This window comes from Dichotomopilus funicola, assembly GCF_033296635.1.
Source record: "Dichotomopilus funicola strain CBS 141.50 unplaced genomic scaffold C8A04scaffold_39, whole genome shotgun sequence".
Lineage (NCBI taxonomy): Eukaryota > Fungi > Ascomycota > Sordariomycetes > Sordariales > Chaetomiaceae > Dichotomopilus > Dichotomopilus funicola.
This window is the reverse complement of record NW_026944060.1, coordinates 146,556-165,532: the sequence shown is the minus strand read 5'-3', so window position 1 is coordinate 165,532 and position 18,977 is coordinate 146,556. Positions and strand designations below refer to the sequence as shown.

The 18,977-nt window shown below is 55.1% G+C and overlaps 7 protein-coding genes across 7 annotated transcripts; 5 read left to right on the top strand and 2 right to left on the bottom strand.

Moving 5' to 3' along the window:
* Positions 1-2,164: 2,164 nt before the first annotated feature.
* C8A04DRAFT_29473 (uncharacterized protein) lies at positions 2,165-4,416 on the top strand (the record flags this gene model as incomplete). Its single annotated transcript, XM_062781022.1, has 5 exons — positions 2,165-2,211; positions 2,286-2,375; positions 2,449-3,095; positions 3,173-3,262; positions 3,365-4,416. The coding sequence occupies 5 exons, from the start codon at positions 2,165-2,167 to the stop codon at positions 4,414-4,416; spliced, it is 1,926 nt and encodes a 641-aa protein (XP_062636267.1).
* Positions 4,417-4,985: 569 nt separating this feature from the next.
* On the bottom strand, positions 4,986-5,813 carry C8A04DRAFT_29472 (uncharacterized protein; the record flags this gene model as incomplete). Its single annotated transcript, XM_062781021.1, has 1 exon — positions 4,986-5,813. The coding sequence occupies one exon, from the start codon at positions 5,811-5,813 to the stop codon at positions 4,986-4,988; it is 828 nt and encodes a 275-aa protein (XP_062636266.1).
* A 627-nt stretch (positions 5,814-6,440) lies between these two features.
* Positions 6,441-7,889, top strand: C8A04DRAFT_12809 (uncharacterized protein; the record flags this gene model as incomplete). The annotated part of the gene is made up of 3 exons (XM_062777469.1): positions 6,441-6,717; positions 6,810-7,405; positions 7,494-7,889. 3 exons carry the CDS (start codon positions 6,441-6,443, stop codon positions 7,887-7,889), a joined length of 1,269 nt encoding a protein of 422 aa, XP_062636265.1.
* Positions 7,890-8,171: 282 nt separating this feature from the next.
* On the bottom strand, positions 8,172-9,559 carry C8A04DRAFT_37936 (uncharacterized protein; the record flags this gene model as incomplete). Its single annotated transcript, XM_062784056.1, has 2 exons — positions 8,172-9,246; positions 9,303-9,559. The coding sequence occupies 2 exons, from the start codon at positions 9,557-9,559 to the stop codon at positions 8,172-8,174; spliced, it is 1,332 nt and encodes a 443-aa protein (XP_062636264.1).
* A 1,794-nt stretch (positions 9,560-11,353) lies between these two features.
* On the top strand, positions 11,354-14,001 carry C8A04DRAFT_12868 (acyl transferase/acyl hydrolase/lysophospholipase; the record flags this gene model as incomplete). Its single annotated transcript, XM_062777494.1, has 3 exons — positions 11,354-11,623; positions 11,689-13,787; positions 13,842-14,001. The coding sequence occupies 3 exons, from the start codon at positions 11,354-11,356 to the stop codon at positions 13,999-14,001; spliced, it is 2,529 nt and encodes an 842-aa protein (XP_062636263.1).
* Positions 14,002-14,783: 782 nt separating this feature from the next.
* C8A04DRAFT_29468 (uncharacterized protein) lies at positions 14,784-16,219 on the top strand (the record flags this gene model as incomplete). The annotated part of the gene is made up of 5 exons (XM_062781020.1): positions 14,784-14,928; positions 15,070-15,263; positions 15,410-15,475; positions 15,536-15,836; positions 15,891-16,219. The coding sequence occupies 5 exons, from the start codon at positions 14,784-14,786 to the stop codon at positions 16,217-16,219; spliced, it is 1,035 nt and encodes a 344-aa protein (XP_062636262.1).
* A 1,196-nt stretch (positions 16,220-17,415) lies between these two features.
* Positions 17,416-18,868, top strand: C8A04DRAFT_12859 (pyridine nucleotide-disulfide oxidoreductase; the record flags this gene model as incomplete). The annotated part of the gene is made up of 4 exons (XM_062777488.1): positions 17,416-17,608; positions 17,689-18,033; positions 18,093-18,761; positions 18,825-18,868. 4 exons carry the CDS (start codon positions 17,416-17,418, stop codon positions 18,866-18,868), a joined length of 1,251 nt encoding a protein of 416 aa, XP_062636261.1.
* Positions 18,869-18,977: the final 109 nt, after the last annotated feature.

Here is an 18,977-nt window from a genome sequence, read left to right as displayed (position 1 = left end):
AGGTCACCGGCGCCAAATGTAACACAAGCGCCCGGGACCGTTCGCATGCAAACCGAAGGATCGATCTCACGGCGAAAACGCACAGAAACGATAGTTGCGGCGAGAACACAACATGTGGTGCGTCGTCGCATCGGCAATCCTTTCAGAGCTTGCGGGGTTGATCCTTCGACCCCATGTCCAGCGGCTCACTGAACCCCAACCTTGATTGTGACAAGCAGACAATTCGAGGTAATGTTACCTTTTCGTGCGGAGGCTCCGAGAAGAGAAGAGTTGGGACCCAAGGACCCCGCGAGGGATGAGACTGCGGGAAAACATGGATTTGGTCGGATGTGTAACCATACATAGCCATAATTCCTTTCCTCCCCACATTCTTCATTCGCAAGATCGTTTTTCTTCACCGAGGATGGAACAACCTCCACCGAAGTTGGTTGGAATCTGGATTAACGTGTGGAGGAAAGGTAATTTTGAAGCAGGATTCAAGTGCGGGGAAGGAGCTGGGGTGAAGTTGGGGTTGGGCTGGGGTTTTGGAATTCGTGTGGAGAACATCCCCTGCACACTGTCTTTGCACAGTGCCGAAGGATGCATCCAGTGCTTCCTTCCCGCCCGTGGGCAGGCCATTTGCAGGACCACTGCCAACTTCTTCCACTTCACAGAAAGGAGGCATGGATTTTCATCCGTTTTCTGTTTTCGTCACCAGTTGTCCCACTTGCCACGAGGACGAGCAGGCAAGCGGTAAAAACTTTACTTCTCGCATGTACTGTACTATTCTTGTGAAAGAGACGCTCTTCGCAAACCGGCGACCCAATACGGATTACGAGCTAAACCTTCTCAAACGCCTTCGGCACTGGCGTCGTTTTGATCGGACCGATATCCACACAACTTGGCCTAGTCAAACACCAGCACATCGAATAACAAATCATTCGAAGCCGACGTCAGCCAAGCACTCGGCACCGAGTGCCAAGGCTGACGCGGCAACGGCTGCCGTGCCGGGGGCGGGCACGGCGTTTTGCCCCATGGGCGAAGGTCGGTATTTCCGGTCGGCACGCGACAAAGATTTAACTAGTGGCCGTTGAAGGTGTTGACCGGACGCCGGATGGGGAGAGAAAGGAGAGGACAAGAGCGTCTTGCGATGTCAAAAATAAACCCCATGTGAAACAGAACCACGATCGACGGGAACCGGACCATGTCCTTGGGTTTTGACAGGCACGACAGATTCGGATTCCTCCACAGAACAGCGGGAACGACCGGTTTTCTGTGCAAGCCAGCACCAAAGTTGCAGCACAGGAGGCCCGTGGCCCTCGTGGCCCGCCCGCGCCCACACAGTTTGAAAACCCAATCCGATTCTGTCCACACAGGCAAGACAGGCACACACACAGAGAAACACATTCCTGCTTCGCAAGGGACGGCTGAAGGATCGTCACTGTGCGCCTCCTGATATGGCTCACTGGGCGAGCCTACGAGCGAGCCTGCTCGCTCCTGGCGCGATCGTTTGATGCGAGAAACTTTGCGCGCTGGCTTGGCTGGTGCATGGCACAGAACTTTACAGATCCCTGGCTTCGGCTCACTTTGTCACCTTGGTCACCCAGGCTCTCTCGCTCGGGTATGCCCCGGTGGATGCCTTGATTTGTGCTTGGTTCTTCCCCCGGCCACCCCCGGACCCCAGGACCCCGAATTGCATCTCGTTGGTACGTTCCAGCTTGGCGATGGTTGATCGCTTCCGTCTCCTGCCCTCTTGAGGGGCGCTGGTGGAGCAGCCTTGCAGTTGGATTGCAGGGGTCGTGCTCACCCATGCAACCAATTCGTGCCATTGCAGGCCACAGCAGAACATGCTGCCCATGTTGACAAGCTTGATGCGACGAGACGGCGGCGTGAGCTGGACAGACGGCCGGCCGGCCACATGCTTTGGTGGGTGGATGTTTGGGTAGCACGCGCCCGCCCGTAGTCTGCGGGATGCGGTCTGGGTGCCGAAAAGCAATTGATTTATTAGACCAATACCGCTCCCGGTTTTCGACACGCTTCTAGGTTCCCCCTTCCTTCTCTTCCTCGGACGAACCTGCTCTACTCCAGGTAATTGGCCTGCGTGAGCTTTGTGTGAGAGTCTAGGAAAGGAGACCACCACTACCACTGCCCTTGGTGCACGCGTTGTCCGTAACTCATCGCTACCATGGCGGACCGCAAGAGCTCGGACATCCGAGCAGACAGCGATCAAATGTGAGATCAAGTTTGGTTTAAACGTGGAATTACCTGACCAAAAACCGGAGCTGACTTCGCCTTTGTCTGAATAGCGCCGAGTCAAAGGGTGTTGCTGGCGCCCCTCTGGAGAAGGGTGTCTCACACACAGAACATGTTGACCTGAACCAAAACCTTCAAGCTAGGTAAGTTAGGAAGCACATCGAAGGCAGCCAGCTGGGAATCAACACTCACACGCTCGTTTTTCCCAAACTCTAGGATCAGGAATCCCCTCGAGGGCCTTTCCCACGCGGAGCTTATGAGCCGCGTTGAGGTCTTTGCTCAGGAAAAGGGCCTGACCGAGCACATCGGCTTGCTGCGCAAGGGCGCCCTAGTCGCGCAGGACCCGGAGAACTACGAAAACATCGGAGGCGAGGAGGCTCTCGACGAGGAAGAGAAGGCCGCCCTGCACAAGGAGGCCAACCACAAGTGGCGGCTCCCGGGGCGTCTTTACCTCACCATCATCACCTGCTCCATCGGTGCCGCTGTCCAAGGCTGGGATCAAACGGGCATCAACGGCGCCAACATCTTCTTCCCCAAGGTCTACGGCATCGGTAGCGACAGCACGCGCGATACTCTTCTGGTCGGTCTGCTCAACGCCGGCCCCTACATTGGCAGTGCCTTCATCGGGTGCTGGCTCTCGGATCCTATCAACAACTGGTTTGGTCGCCGCGGCGTCATTTTCCTCTCGGCTCACTTCTGCGTCTGGCCCGTCATCGGTTCTGCTTTTTGCCATGCGTGGCCTGAGCAGCTTGCTTGCCGCCTTCTCATGGGTATTGGCATGGGTGTGAAAGCATCAACTGTGCCCATTTACGCGGCTGAGAACTCGCCTGCTGCTATCCGTGGCGCGCTTGTCATGTCCTGGCGTAAGTTCTTTGTCATTGCCGGCTCTTAAGTCATACGGTATGGATCAAAGGAAGGCAAAGCTAACGAGACGTGCTAGAAATGTGGACTGCGTTCGGTATTTTCCTCGGCACCGCCTTCAACCTCGCTGTCTTCTACACCGGTGATATCAACTGGAGGCTGATGATCGGTAAGTGCGCCCCCTTCAATTGAAATCCTTGGAATGGATTTCGCCCCCCCGAAGGATTCGTATTCAAACACTGGATCGATTGTTAACCACTTTCCTCAACAGGCGCGCCGTTCATCCCCGCCATTCCCCTGCTCCTCCTGATCTACGTATGCCCCGAGTCGCCCCGCTGGTACATGAAGAAGGACCGGTATGTCGACGCCTGGAAGTCGATGATTAAGCTGCGCAACCACCCGCTCCAGGTTGCCCGCGACATCTTCTACATCCACTCCCAGCTGGAGCTCGAGATCCAGCTGCTCCAGAACACCAACTATGCCAAGCGCTTCGTCGAGCTCATCACGATCCCGCGTGTGCGCCGTGCTACGCTCGCGGCCTTCACCGTCATGATTGCCCAGCAGATGTGCGGCATCAACATCATCGCTTTCTACTCGACTTCCATCTTCAAGGACAACGGTTCCGACGACTTCCAGGCCCTACTTGCCTCCTTCGGCTTCGGTCTCATCAACTGGCTCTTCGCCTTCCCTGCCTTCTGGACCATCGATACCTTCGGCCGCCGCTCTCTGATTCTGTTTACCTTCCCCCAGATGGTCTGGACCCTCCTTGCTGCCGGTCTGTGCACCCTCCTTGATCAGGGCACTACGCGCACTGCGTTGGTCGCCTTCTTCGTCTACCTGTTCGCCATGTTCTACTCACCCGGTGAGGGGCCGGTGCCGTTCACCTACAGCGCCGAAGTGTTCCCGCTGTCTCATCGTGAAGTCGGCATGGGTTTTGCCGTCGCCACCTGTCTCTTCTGGGCCGCGGTTCTGAACATCACTTTCCCCTTCCTGCTCAAGCAGGCTACCGTCCTCGGCGCCTTTGGCTGCTATGCCGGGTTCAACCTGGTGGCCTTTGTCATGATCTTCTTCTGGGTCCCCGAGACGAAACAGCGCACGCTCGAGGAGTTGGATTACGTGTTTGCCGTGCCGACGAGCAAGTTCGGTCACTACCAGGTGACCAAGACGCTGCCGTGGTTCTTCAAGCGCTGGGTCCTGTTCCAGCGCAGTGCGAAGTTGGAGCCACTGTACCACTTCGATAATGAGAAGAAGGCGACCAGGGAGGGTGCGGCGGATGGGCCTGCTACACCTTTGGCTGAGACCAAGAAGGAGGAGTCCGCTTAAAGAGCTGAGCGCGTGCCTTCCCGCGGCTGAGTTTTCTTTGACGGTCTGATTTGTGGTGTGTGTGGTGGTATGAATCCATAAACGACGGATATGAATGAATTTAGTAGCGTGGAGGCGGGTTGGTCGGTCGGTAGTATTGTTGGGCCGTAGATTAATTGCTTTTTACGGCGATGGGTTGATGGTTGGGTTGTGGCGGTAGTTGGCGCGTTCTTATTATTCTTCACGCCTACGGGCCCCAGGTGTGCGCTTGGGAATATTTATACCAGTCTTCAACGGCGGTATTTGCCGTTCTGCTCTGCGTTATTGTTCATCTTGAAGTGATGCCTTCGTGGTTTCCGATATCCGTGTTCTTTAACTGATTAAGGGATGCTACTAGAGGGATCTAATACCAGCATTTCCAAGCTCGTCACGGTTGTTTAGAGCCTTACGGCTGCTTGCTTGTATGGTATGGTGTTGGAATTATTTCGATATCCTAGAGACTTCAAGCAGGTGAACAACACTATTACACCGTTAGAGAGCTGAGTCGACCAAGCCCGTCGATTGCATAACCTCCCCCCCTTGATAAATACCTAGTAATGCCGATTCCACGGAATCTCCAGAGCACCGTCCTCCCATCCCGTCACGACCTGGACCCTCTTGGAGCCCACAAACCGGAAATACACCGTCCATGACTTCCTCTTATACGGCCACGGATCCTTCCCAAAGAAATCATTCGTCATCCTAACCTGACCCCAACGCCCCTCAAAGTGATTCGACAACACCGACAACACCGCCGGCGCCTCAACCCGCTTCGGCCCAAACACCACCGCCAAAATATCCACCTGCCCATTCGCCCCCGCCCGCCACGGCCGCTCCAACACCCCATGAAAAAACCGATCCCCTTGCTGGCCTGCACCCTCCCCCAACCGCTGCCGCTGCGAAGCAAACGCCGCCTCCTGCCGACTCAACACCACCTTCCCCGGACTGGCATCCTCCGACGCATACACCAACCTCGTGACATCCTCCGGGTCGTCGTCAAACCGGTACAGAATGGTGAGGACTTTCACTTTGCCCGGTGCTGGATCGGGTCGCAGCGCGACGTTGAGAGAGCGCAGGTTGAGGGTTAGCGAGTTGCTGTCGCCGACGAGTTTTTGGATGTCCGGGGTTACGACGACGCCGCCGAAGGTGGCGCCGAGGATTTGGAGCTCGTTGGGACGGGGGGCGGCGATGGATTCTTCGTAGGAGGGGATGGGTTCTAGGTTGGTGAGGTTGTTGTTGTTGTTGGGATTCCAAGGGTTGGTGTCGTCTTGTTCGGTGAAGCGGGAGACGGTGCTGGGGTTGGTGGAGGTGGTGAAGAGGGCGTCGTCGTCGGCGTCGGGGTCGTTGTTTTGGAGGGTGACTCGGGTGAGGTTCGTCATTTTGAGTGGGGGGTTGCAGGTGGTCTGATTAAGCTTTTTTTTGAGATCGAGAGTTGGTCTTGTTCGTTGTCTTGTTGATTATATCTTCAAGCTGGAAGTTTCTGTCCCCTGTAATCAATGGGATTGGCGATGTCTGCAAGTGGGATGGTCCAATTTGATCCAGAAAGAAGCTCCAAAGCTATTATGTCTTGTCCCGTTTAAAATTCAAGTGATGATGTGTTGACCATTGGGGGCCTTGGGAGCGCGCGTGACGAGCGGGTAGTCGTCAGCTCCGGGCGGGGCAGTGCCGGGTTGGCTGCGATTGGGCGGCCCGAGCATTCTGGAGACGATTCCCGCAGCACGCCTCGACCCGGCCTTTGCCCCCGCATGAAAGTTACCTGTTGGCGGTCTCGGATGCCGTATCAGGGCGACTCAGACTCCAAGTGGACGACATTGGGGGAAGACGTGGCGGGTGACCCGAAATCGCTGGACACTACCCGCCGAAACGGATAAAGGTTGATGTCGGGTTTCTGCAGTTCTACACCAAGATACTGGGCCGTGAATAATTCTTCGAAATTCCAACTTAACTTCTATTTTGTATGATTTCGTGATTCAACCCCAAAACAAGAACGGTTTGCTTTTCTCGCCATGCTCCCAGTTTCTACTCTCGTATTCATCTTCACTCTTTCAATTGCTGTTGTAGTCATTACCCGTCATCGTCCTTGGTCTCGCCATCGATACCAGTTCCCGAATTCCCATATTGATAGTTCCGAAAAATCAACTTCCGTTGGGGACGATAAGGAGAATGAAGATGGAAATCCCCCAAAATGGGGTTCAGGTATTGAGCCTCTTGACGGCTTCGACTGGAGAGCTACTCCGCCATTGAAACTGAGACCGTTCAAGCCGATATTCAATGTCACAATGGGTACATATTACCACATCATTGACTGATAATTTCCTTACCAATGCAAGCCTATAATTCAGGGGTAATTACTTTTACTAACGAATTGCCGTTAGCCATCCAAAATAGCACCCCCTCCGACCTTATCGTCATGGACTGCAACTACCTCGACCGAGTGACCGGCCGCCGCCAACTCATTGACAAACACGGATCATTGCTCCATGGTGCTACCCCCTCTGGGGCCGCAGCAGTCCAAGAGCTTTACACATACCTTCTCGGCACATACCTCCCGACACGGTACCCAAGTATGTTTACCATCAAGCAAGAGGGGGTCCCAGGCCCCGAGCTTCAACCCCCCCGAACAATTGTCACTGTCTTTCACAATAAAGTCACCGACAGGACGTTTCCTCTCTCGCCTCCACGATTCAACCCGTCAGAAATGCTCAGAATTCTCGGTGAGACGGTTGAGGAAGACATGTTTCTCCTGTTACGAGACCAAGTCCAAAGCGGGGAAGGCAACTCTCCAAACAAACAAGAACACCGGTCTGTGGCCTTTGTATGCTGCCACCCTGCTGGATTCGACCCGTCTGAGAAGCTGGGCATGAGGTTGGCCGAGATCCATGGACCGGTTCCTGGATACGAGAAGATTGGAGCCAGCATGGAGCGGTACTTTGCTCGACTTGAGATTGGGAGAAGCGTGAAGCGGGTGAATGTAGGTTACCCTGCCTCAAACTTACTTTCAACCTCACACTATACCTAATCATACCCGGTCATATCCCCTAACATTATCTCAACCACAGTGGTCCATCCAAACCCACCCCAACCTCTACGCCCCCAGTTCCAGCGGCAATCACATCTACACCCACCCAAGCAACCAACACCAACCCACAGACCAAGACCAAAACCAAGATAACCACCAACCCCACCACCAAAACAACGCCACCCCCCAACCCGACCCCCAACAAGCCATATTCCGCGTCGAACGACAAACCCTCACCCGCCTCCCTCAAACCCGCGCCATCCTCTTCAGTTTCAAGACATACATGTACCCGCTCTCTGAGATCCGGGAGGAAGGACTCGGCCCGCAGCTCGCGGATGCCATTGAGGGGCTGCAGAAGGGGAATGCGCCGGGGATGTGGGTGTATAAGGGGGGTGTTAAGTGGGGGGAGTCGTTGAAGGGTTATTTGAGGGGGTGATATGAAGTGCGCGTGTTTGAGTGGTATTGGGCGTTGGGTCGGGGATGTGTGTTCATGATGTGGGATTGTTTCGTGGGTGCCCCGGTGATCTTTGAAAAGTAGCAGGTGAAGGTTACGATGCTAATGTTCGAAGACGATTTTAAGAACCCGCCATTGTTTTGGAGGCCGCACTTGTTTGTCTATAATAACTAGCTTCTACCGCTAAAGCCTTACAATAAAACACTGCTGGGAATCCATTCAAGCGCTTTCCTAAGAACATTTTACATCATGTCGCCTCGGTAATTAAGACTCAAGGAGTGACGCACCAAACGTGCTGACGGCATTCCGTAACGTGAGGGCAACATTGTTGGGCGCCCAAAAATGGGTGGCACTCGACACCTCATGGGCCCGAAACTTGGAACCGTCCACATTTTCCAGCCGGGAGGCCCACTCTCGAAGCTTCCGCACAGGCACAAATCCGTCCCGATCGCCGTAGATGGCGAGAGTGGTGTGATGCACGAGCTTGTCTTCCGCTTCGGTTGGGGTTGTATGGAGAATGGCGCCGTCCGTCTCAGGGGTTTCCGACTCAGCCGCCGTCTCGCTGCCTCTCAGCGAGAACCGAGCCCAGGCTTTTCCCGGTGCGCTTAGGAGTGGTGGGAGAGACATGGAGGCGAGGTTCGTGATGATGCCTTGTAAAGGTGAAACCAGCAGATAGGCCGGGGAGGGTGCGAGAAAGTTAGCAACGGGGAGTAGGTGATTGGGTGCGGCCTCTTCGGTTCCGTTGGGGGTCTGCGGCGGATGGATCCTCCCGCTCCGTGATCGCCGGTGTCCCTTGCGGGTACGCGCCATCAGCTCGGCCACGCCATGCCGTATCGTTTCCTCGAAATCTGCTGATCGAGAGCGCGGAGACTCGTGGCTCGTCCGCCGACTGCTCTCGTCCCCACCCACCCGTAGACCGACGTGCTTTCGAGGCGATCGAGGCCCGAGATGCGTCACAGAGGCTTCGCGGGCGCTTGCTAGCACAGTATTCTGCATTTCAGCGAGGTGCTGTGCTCGCAGACGGATCTCGGCGGCGGGTGTCCCACATTCTGGGGCATTGAAGAGACCGACTATCGACCCGAGGGATGGGAGCTGGCTCGTGATCATGGAGCCGTACGAATACCCTCCTTGCAGCAGGACAGGTGTGATGGATTGAGCAGCGGTATCTGCTGCATGACAGGCCCCGTCGATGTCTGCGTTTTCAGCCACAACCGGCGTACCGTCCCGGAACGGTTCAAGGAAGTGTGCGTAGTGAGTCACAAAGCCAACAATGGACATGTAATCGGCTCGTTCCGCTTTGGCCGTCCAGGAAGTTCGGCCAGCGGAGCCATGGGCACCTCTGCACGAAGCTGGTATCAGCGGGTTCCTGCAGCATTCGGATATCCGAAAACCTACCTGAAGTTGAACGTCCCGATAAGAAAGCCTAGGCGTAACAGGGTCCCCGCAACGATATCCACGATAGGGTCATCGTAGCATCCGCCAAGCGGGGCATAAGGATGCGCTATAACGGCAGCATGTTTTTGCCATGGTGGGGAGTTGGGGTTGGCATCTAGAGATTGAGGGTGGTAAATGCGACAGTCGATGGGAAGCCCGTCGTGCAGGCTCGGCACGGTAAAGGTCAGGCTCGGTCGTGGGAGCACCGGATATTCCATGATTTCTTTTGGCTTCGCAGATCGTGATTGATGTTCGCACGCCCGATTTTTTGGCTGGGAGCAAGTGCAGCCCAGAGGGCGACGAGCCGGAGGCGCCGTCACCACAAGATGGCGCCGAGTGGCATACGAGGGACGCGTATGCCCTTGAAAGAAATTCGTGGCTCAACGTTTGGGAAGCTGTTATCCATCTCAACGAGTGCCAGCTGGATTTCTCGGCATTCCAGCGGGGCAGCTGGCGCTGTGGGTCGCCCTCTCACCTGCCAGCTGGCCAATCGTGCGCTTTAGAATTGAATGCATCAGCTGCTTCAGTTATCAACGATCCTTAACTAATAACTAAAGTTGAAGGTCAAGGCTTTTCAGCTGTTTGTTATTTCTTCTTTTCCCCTTTTTCTTTTCTTTCAGGCTTGATATAATCGTTTTAATTCTACCAACATTACATACCTTCGTAACGACTTTTCTGTCCTACCATTCCTAAACACTATGTGTCGTTCCTTAGGGACCTGAGCTTCATTGAGTGCGAAGGTCCCGGAAAATGTCAGTGCAGTCATTTCCCCATGCAGTACGACCCTGGGCACGGTTTCTGGGCTGCCGGTAGACATTACCTGACCACCAAGAGGTTGAGTGACACAGCAGAACTCAACCCCACACAACCGAAACCTCAAGGGTCGCGGACGTGAATTTCAGTCACTTCTAGACTCCTTCGGTGCTTCCAGAGGATCGTTCAACACGTTTGGCGCTCGTGGCGTGAGATCTTGATCCTGAAGAAAGAACGGAGATATTCCCGTTTTAGGACATCGCATGGAGCTGCCCGAGTCGTGACCTGGCGGTGACAGCCCCAACTCAAACCCTCTGAGTGGAGCGGTGGAGTTTCGGTGTCCGGGTGTCGCGAAGCCGGGACGCGGGCGCCCGCGGTGATGGAAGCCTCGATATGATATGTCTTCTGTCATGGCAAACGACGTGTGTCCAACGGTACTGGGCACCAATAGCACCTGTACACTTTGTCATGACTTGAAGAGAATCTGGGCTCCCCGTAGGTGTAATGCATTGGAAGGCATGAATAAGGCCCCGGGCACTGTTGTGGCGGCCCGCTCCACCGATGTGTATGTACGTCCTCGATGTACGGGTACAAAGTACATGACGCAGTTGGCCCCGAGAGCCCCCACTCGCCTTAATGGAACAGCCAATCAGGGCTCCCCACGCACTTTCCCCACGATTTCCCGCTGTCGCTTCCGGCGCTCTTCTCAGATCTCTTCAGTGGGGAGCCCCGCCAATCCACGCCCTCCAATACCCCGTTTGGGCGAAAGGGACGGCGTCGGATTTCGTCAGGTGGCCTTTGTTACCGGTGCGTGATCCCGAGAACGTTGGATCGGGCAGGAAACGAAGATCGAGGCCCTCCGCTGTCTCGCTCACCGACTCTCTTCTCCTTTTTACATAGTATTATATCTCTATCCCACGTTTCGCCCGAGCCCCGGTCGACAACCTTGATCGTCCCCAATGAGTAACGCGACATTGTTTTGAGCCAGCGAGAAAGTAAGCGGCTGGACGACTTCCAACGGACAGAACGCCTCGGTTTCCAGCAGCAGTCGACTGCATCATATCGACGAACACTCAACACCCACCCGGGGCTTGCGTTGCCCTAATTTGCGCTCCCCGCCTTCTCCAATCCGCTTAAATCCTCGATCAACCGGATGCAGACCGTCCTCGCCTTGTCGAACTCCCAACAGCCCACTTGCGATAGGATAGGAGGGTTTCAATATCCCTCCCACTCTCCCGCGCCTGCCCATGGTCGCCGACATGCCCGACCTCCTGGTGCATAGACCGCACGGAGTACAAACACCGGCCGCCGCCGAAGCAGGCGCGAAGGCACCTGCACGTCCGGACCAGGCCAGAGGACTGAGGAGGAGGAAGAAGAGCCAGGATCATGGCCAGTCTCACGTGGTCCGACTTGCGCGGAGCGTAGGAAATCTTGCTCTGACATGGCGAGATGGCCTCACAGCGTCGGAACGCGAGAATAAGAGGAGGAAGGAGGAGCGGAAGCAGATCCTCGCTGCCCGCATGCAAAGCGTAAGCCCTATTGTACCCCGCTGTTGCCTTGGATTGGGTATTAATATCACCGTTCACATCTACAGGCTCAAAGGGCCCAAGACTGGGAAGAAGCCGCGTGTGAGCTTGACGAACTCGAAGGCAACAATGACTGGAAGCTCCACGACACGGTAGATGACTGCGACTACGACCCGGGCCTGATTCGCGCGAGTATGGAAGCGTTAGATGCGGCCCGAGAGAATTGCGATATCAGCGCAATGATGTACCTGATCCGCACTGCGTTGTCCCGTGACATAGGGGGCATGGGAAACGTCCAACTCTATCGCAACTCGTACCTCGGGACAAAGGCGCTTATTGAGTGCTACGTCGACTCGGCGGTCAAAACCGTTGATGCGGCGGTAAACATGGCGGTCCAAACCGAGCTCCACCCAAGAGAGCTGCTGGAGGGGATGATAGCGGCGAGACAGAGCTTCGGGCGGAGCGCTTTGCTGCTCAGCGGAGGGGCCACATTCGGCATGGCGCATATCGGGGTGCTCAAGACGCTGTACGAACAACAGCTGTTGCCCCGCATCATGTCAGGCGCATCAGCCGGGTCCATCGTTTGCGCCGTTCTCTGCACGCGCAAGGACGATGAGGTTCCCGATTTGATCAGGATGTTCCCCTTCGGTGACTTGGGCGTCTTTGAGGGGGAGAAGGAGTCGCTTATGGACCACATGCGCAACCTGCTTACTACTGGTAGCTGGTCCGACATCACGAATTTGACCCGGGTCATGCGCTCTTTGTTGGGCGACGTGACGTTTCAGGAGGCGTACAACCGGACGCGGCGGATTTGCAACATATGCGTCTCTTCGGCATCCATCTACGACGTCCCACGGTTACTCAACTACATCACTGCGCCAAATGTTATCATATGGTCAGCCGTTGCCGCCTCGTGCTCGGTGCCCATGATTTTCCAGGGCCATCCCTTGTTGATGAAGGACCCGGATACCGGCGCCCACGCACCGTGGATTCCTACACCGCAACAATTCATCGACGGATCTGTCGAGAACGACCTTCCGATGACCCGTCTTGCCGAAATGTTCAACGTCAACCATTTCATCGTTTCGCAAGTTAACCCTCACGTTATTCCTTTCCTCCCTCGGGACGAGCATGTCGTGCCGGGGCAACTCGGCGAAAAGAAGAAATCGATTGCCGATAACCACGAATGGCTCTATAACGCCGCCTCGGTCGCGCGGGAGGAGGGCGCCCACCGCATGCAGTACCTTGCGGACTTGGGCATCTTCCCAAACCTCCTCACAAAGCTGCTATCGGTCATGAGTCAGAAGTACTCGGGTGATATCAACATCCTGCCCGAAATCGCGCTAAGCGACATCCCGCTCATGCTCAAGAACCCCACTCCCAGTTTCATGCTGCGAAATTGTCTGGTCGGCGAACGCGCGACCTGGCCTAAGCTTAGTCGGATCCGTGACCGCCTCGCTATCGAACTCGCCTTGGACCAGGCTGTTCATGACTTGCGCGCCCGTGTCGTCTTCAGCCGCAGTCAAGTCAACCTACGCCGCGCCATGGGGGTTTGGGAGCCCATGACCTACCGCCACCCCGGCGCTCCCGACTCACCCAGGGCAGATTCCTCAGGCGCTTTCCTCAGCGTACAGCACAGCTCCGGCGAGGCCACACCGTCGGAGGAGCGGTCCTTTGGACGCCGCAGGGGCTCGGGGGCGAGTATCCAACTCGTGGCTGCCCGGCACAAGAAACCCTTCTTTCACGTTAGTAACGATGACGACATGTCAGATGAAGACGATAGTCTCGAATTCCGGGTCCGTCCTTCGCGGGCGAAGGCGGCGTCGACGGTGACATCCCTGACGGCAGGTCGTGGTGGGAGCAGCTCCGCATCGGGATCCGGAAATGGCGGTCTTCGGCCCCCGCGCCTTAAGAGGAACGCGAAGAGCCAAGGATTTATGCGTGGTGGTAGACCCGTCTCTCAACCCGAGGTTTACACCGAGTTTGGCCCGCGAGGGCCCTTGCTTCCGACAGATCTACAGGCCGGTGACCAACTTACTGATCTAGTTTCCGGCTTCACGCAGGGTGACGCTGAGGCAGGATTAAACGACAGCTCCGCCACAACAGCAACGGCCGTGGAAGGAGGAGATGGGAGCACCAGCAGCGACCGCCCGTCCTCTGCAGAGGCGTTCGCTACCGCCATTCGTCGTCTACGGCACAGCCCATTATCGTCGGTAGCGAGAAAGTTGATGAGCAGCGATACGTGTGATCAGATGTCAGAGGGCTTGCAGAGCCCGAGTGATACGGACCCGTATGCCGAGGCGGCGGAGTTTGGGCATTCTCATGGATCCAAGACGTTGAAGAGAGAGGAATCGTCTAAGTTGCGGTACTCGGACCCTTGAGGTACCAGAGTGGTGCGGCTTTGCAGTGCGGTTGAAGGTTGTGTGTGTAGGGGAGGAAGGGGGTCAGAGCTGGCCTGCTAGTTTCTTTTTGGGTGGGTTATGCCTCTTTTTAAGTGAGGCGGATTGCAACAACACGGCGTTTTGGAGAACAGTGGCTTGGTTATCGATATCCATTGGGAGGCGCGCGCACGGGGAAAGGGGGGGACATGCATGAACATGGACTCATTTGTTTTAGCAGCATTTGTAGCACAAACAAATATCGGTAGCATTGCGGGGGTTGGACTTCTGGAGGTGCATAAAAAAGGGAAAGACGTGGCATCGAGAGTGAGAAAGACAGCATCCCAATCCAGTGTTCAGGGGTTTGGGCGAAAAAGGCAGTCACAACAGAAGGGTCATTCTCAGCTGTTACTAGCATACCTTAGTCATGGCAGACGATTCACTACATTACGTTCATTCCAGTTGTGGTATGTACAGCAATCCTGAAGTCCTTATTCCCAACTTGCAGCTGGTAACCGGGATGCTCTCGTGTTACAATCCTCGGCCATATTTGTCAAGCCGGCGGAGGATCCTTCAGTGTATGTCCCGTGCCTACCCCGCGATTGGAAGACATGCCGAACAAATATTACAGACACTTGGGAGGGTGCCTTTTCACGCTTAATGCCATCTTCGTACGTTGTGAATCTCGCGATTTTAGTCCACAACTGACGCCGGAATAATTTCAGTGGGAAGCAGTTCTGCAATTCCTTCCCGTTCCCCTAGCATTGCGTTCCTTTGCTATCAAGATGGCCAACAAGGAACCTCAACCGCCATCTCCAACCACTCGCGCTCAGATCGGAAACAGTCCGCGGTTCCGGACAGATATCTACCCGTTTATCGAACCGTCCAAATTCCGAGCGACCCAAAAAGGCAAAGTCGCCATCATCACCGGTACGTTTCACACGTCTCGCCCCTTCCTGACCTTTTTTGCTATACCTACATATCCATCCCTACCCCCTTCCCCCTGCTCCTAATCGACGGACCAAGCCTGCTAATATTCTGACCCCCGCGGGCTACCCAAAACTCCAATAGGCTCATCCGGAACAATTGGTCAAGCCCTCGCCGAATCGTTTGCTGTGACAGGCGCGAATCTGGTGCTGAGCTATTACAACACACCTCCGCCAGCCGAGCTGAAGGAGAAATGTGTGCGGTATGGGGCTGGTGGTGTTGAGTTTGTGAAATGTAATGTTGCGGAGCTGGAGGGGTGCGAGAGGCTTGTTAACCGGGTGAGTCTTTTTTCTTTTATCCTGATATGGATGCGTGCGCCGTGGATAGGGCTCTCGTGGTGGGGAGATGGGAGTCTTGACTTTGGCTGGGGTATGGGGAACGGGGAAAATGTGGTTTGGACGTTGTTACTGACCTGGATTACTAGGCCCTGGAAGTGTATGGGAGAGTCGACATTCTGGTCAACAACGCCGGCGCTAATGGCCTAGGACCGGTAAGTTGTCTCCCCTCCCTCTGACACAAAACAAACCCCTGACGAAAAAGAAAAATGCAGCTACACGATCAAGACCCCCACCAATTCATACATGACCTCGCCGTGAATTTGCATGGGCCTTTCTACCTCATGCGGCTGGTAATCCCGCACTTCCGTGAGCAGCGCAGCGGATGTGTGCTCAATATCGCGTCTCGGGCGGGCACCCTCGCCATCCCCTACAGCACGAGCTACTGCGCGAGCAAGGCGGCATTGATCAATCTAACGGCATGTACACAAAAGGAGATGGATGTCGAAGGGCTGGAAGATATCCATTTGTATTCGCTACATCCTGGAGGGATAAAGAGTGCCATGACGATAAAGAGTCCGTTGTCGGTCTGAAACGAACATCCGAGCAGTCGACTAACTCCATACACAGAATACTCAGAAGAGGCCTTCTCTACTCTCCCGCCTCAAGCCCAATCACGCTACAACAATATACTCGACATCTACTACAACGACTCGCCACACCTCAACGGCATGGTGTGTGTCGCACTGGCAAGCGGCGTAGGGAAGCAGGCACTTCGCGGCAAATACTTCGACGTCAATCAGGACCTAGAGGATATCATTTCCCAGGAGGAAACCTTGGAAGCGCATCCTAGCTTGTACGGGCTCCATACCAGCTTTTTGGGGGGATGGCCGGATCATGGGGCACCGCCAGGGGGGTATCATGCGGAAGAGGTCAAGTTTGCGTTTCCGGGGTTCTGAGTCTTTGATGGGCTGCCGATGTTTAGCTTGTGAAGGGCGTTTATGCCACCCAGGGTAGAAGAATAAAGCACACTGAACGATGTTTTATGCCTGTAGTCGTGTCATCCCTGGGTAATACACAGCGTTCAGAGATCATTGGTAAACTGTTAGGGATACAACCCTGGTCAAGTATCCCTAGAATAAAACGAAGACTTGGTAAATCTCTGGCCAAACAAAGAGCTGGAGGACCATTTACCTAAACCCGCAGGGAGGTAGCGCGATCGAGAAGAGGGAAAAAAGACAGGAGTATCACACTAGAGAAACCATTTTTTAGGTATTGCTCGCCTTCTCCGTTCCGGGAAAATAAAATGTGACAGGGCCAATTAGTCTGAAACCTATGCAGAAGGGACAATGCAGCAAACATGGAAATCAGAAGGTGCTCCCTCTCGAGTCTCCGGCTTTTCACGGCTCACACGGCAGTCCCCCCGAGCCCCCTGCCCCCCTGGCTCACTGATGATCTGATAAGATGAGCCTGCAGAGATGTGGGCCTGCTGTGGGGTACGGAAGCGGACGAAGCCGCGGTGCTGGCCATGTGAGTCCTCCGGTTGGACCCTTGGACTGCGCCAACTTTTCAGATGACACAAGGATTTTACCAGACGGAAACGAGAGCGGTGGGGAGAACTTAGCTCCTTCAGGTCCGATGCCGGGACGCGAAGGTGTTCCCTCCCATCAAGACCCCCGTGGTTGGTGGCCCGTTATTCCAGAAGGCAAGCGCAATGTGGGCGTGGCTTCTTGGAAGTTCTTCCGTGGAAGAAGGGAGCCCAGAAATGCACTTTCCATGAATCCTTAGACAACCACTCGAGGACGCGGAGTTTACTCTAGGGATGCGGGGCCGTTGTACTCGGAGCCGACGCTTCGGGTAGTTCCATCCATCCGGCCACCCCCTTGTTCCATCTGATAAAAAGAGTGCCTTTCCGGACCTGGAGGATCTTTCCACCCCTCTTGGTTATGTGGGTGGTTAAGTATCTTGGCGTTGTCGTTCCCGTCCCCTCCCCCGTTCCCTTACCTGGCTGATGCTTTCCTTTCAACCCGCTCTCGAATCGCTCAGCCGTTTCTTCTGTGCTGCATCTCGAACAGCCTTCAAATTGTTGTGCCATAACCGACATATTAGGTACTCTTCGGCAACATCAACAAACACCATGGGCTCTCTCGCTGGAATGCCGACTTCCCAGCCGTTCAGTGTTCTTGTAGCTGGCGGGGCGTACGCGGGTCTTTCGGCGGCTCTCAATCTTCAAGATCTTTGTCGTGGTCTTCCGCCTCGGTGCGGAGAGCAACCTGCTGAGGGAGAGCACACTCCAACACCACTGCTCGAAGTCGACATCACCATTGTGGACGAGCGTGATGGGTATTGTAGGTGATCTCATCTTGTCCCGCCCCCCCCCTTTTCCTCCGTCTCTAGTTCAGCGTCCCTTTCTAACGGTAGTGTAAAGACCATCTTATTGGCTCACCTCTCGCTCTCTCATCCGAAAAGCACGCTGAGAAGTTCTGGATCAAATACGATGACATCCCCGGACTACGATCGCCCAAGATTCGCGTTCTCCACGGTTCTGTGAAGTCGGTCGACCCGGAACGCAAGGTGGCGACCTACCTCGCCAACGGTAGTTTAGAACCGCCCACCGAGTTGCGTTATGATTACTTTGTTGCCGCTTCAGGATTAAGAAGAGCCTGGCCCGTTGTGCCCCAGTCACTTCGAAGGAAGCAGTACCTGTTTGAGACAGCGGATCACATCCAGGCTGCCACAACCGCGCGGCACGGGGTTGTGGTGGTTGGTGGTGGTGAGTTTTGACCATTAAAGCTCCTCAGAGTATCCTCGATATTGACTCCTCCGTTTCAGGCGCCGTCGGGATAGAAATGGCCGCCGAGCTCAAGCTTGTGCACCCCAACCTCAACGTCACGCTCGTGCACTCCCGTGACAAACTCCTCTCCTCCGAGGCACTTCCGGACGACGTCAAAGATCGCAGCCTCGAATTACTCCGCGAAGCCAAGGTTACCGTACTCATGTCTCACCGCCTCGACCGCACCGAAGAGATCAAAGATGATACCGGCAAGCCATGCCTCAAAGTACACTTCACCAACGGACATACCATGCTCGCCGACCAAGTCTCCATGGCTGTGTCGCGCAGTGTTCCTACCACCACGTATCTACCCTCCGACCTCCTCGACGAGGAGGGGTATGTCAAGGTTCAAGCTAGTCTTGCATTCCCACAAGACACCCCCAACTCATCATCCCACTTCGCTGCGGGCGACTTGGTCAAGTGGTCCGGGATTAAGCGTTGCGGTGCCGCTATGCACATGGGGTATTATGCCGCGAGCAACATTTATGAGTACATGTTGCAGTGTACAGGGTCAAAAAAAGAGATAAAGTTGTTAGAGCTGGCTGAGATTCCACCCATGATCGGGTTGGCCGTTGGCAAGAAGGCTGTTGCGTACTGGCCCGAGGGGGGAATGACGTCAGGAGAGGATGTCATGAAGTCCTTCTTTGGGGATGATCTTGGGTTTTCTAGTGAGTATTTTCCTGTTTGCGCCTGCCATTTCTAGAGCTGAGCAGTATTCTAACGCCGAATAGTTTGCTGGAACCATATGAAGCTTGGGGAAGAGCCAGCGGCATGAAGGGCTTGGATTGCATCATGACGGCGTTTGGATAAATCGGTTTATTTTCGTGTATTGGGGATTTTAAGTCCGAGATTCATCTTGAGGCCAATCTATACAAAAGATTTCA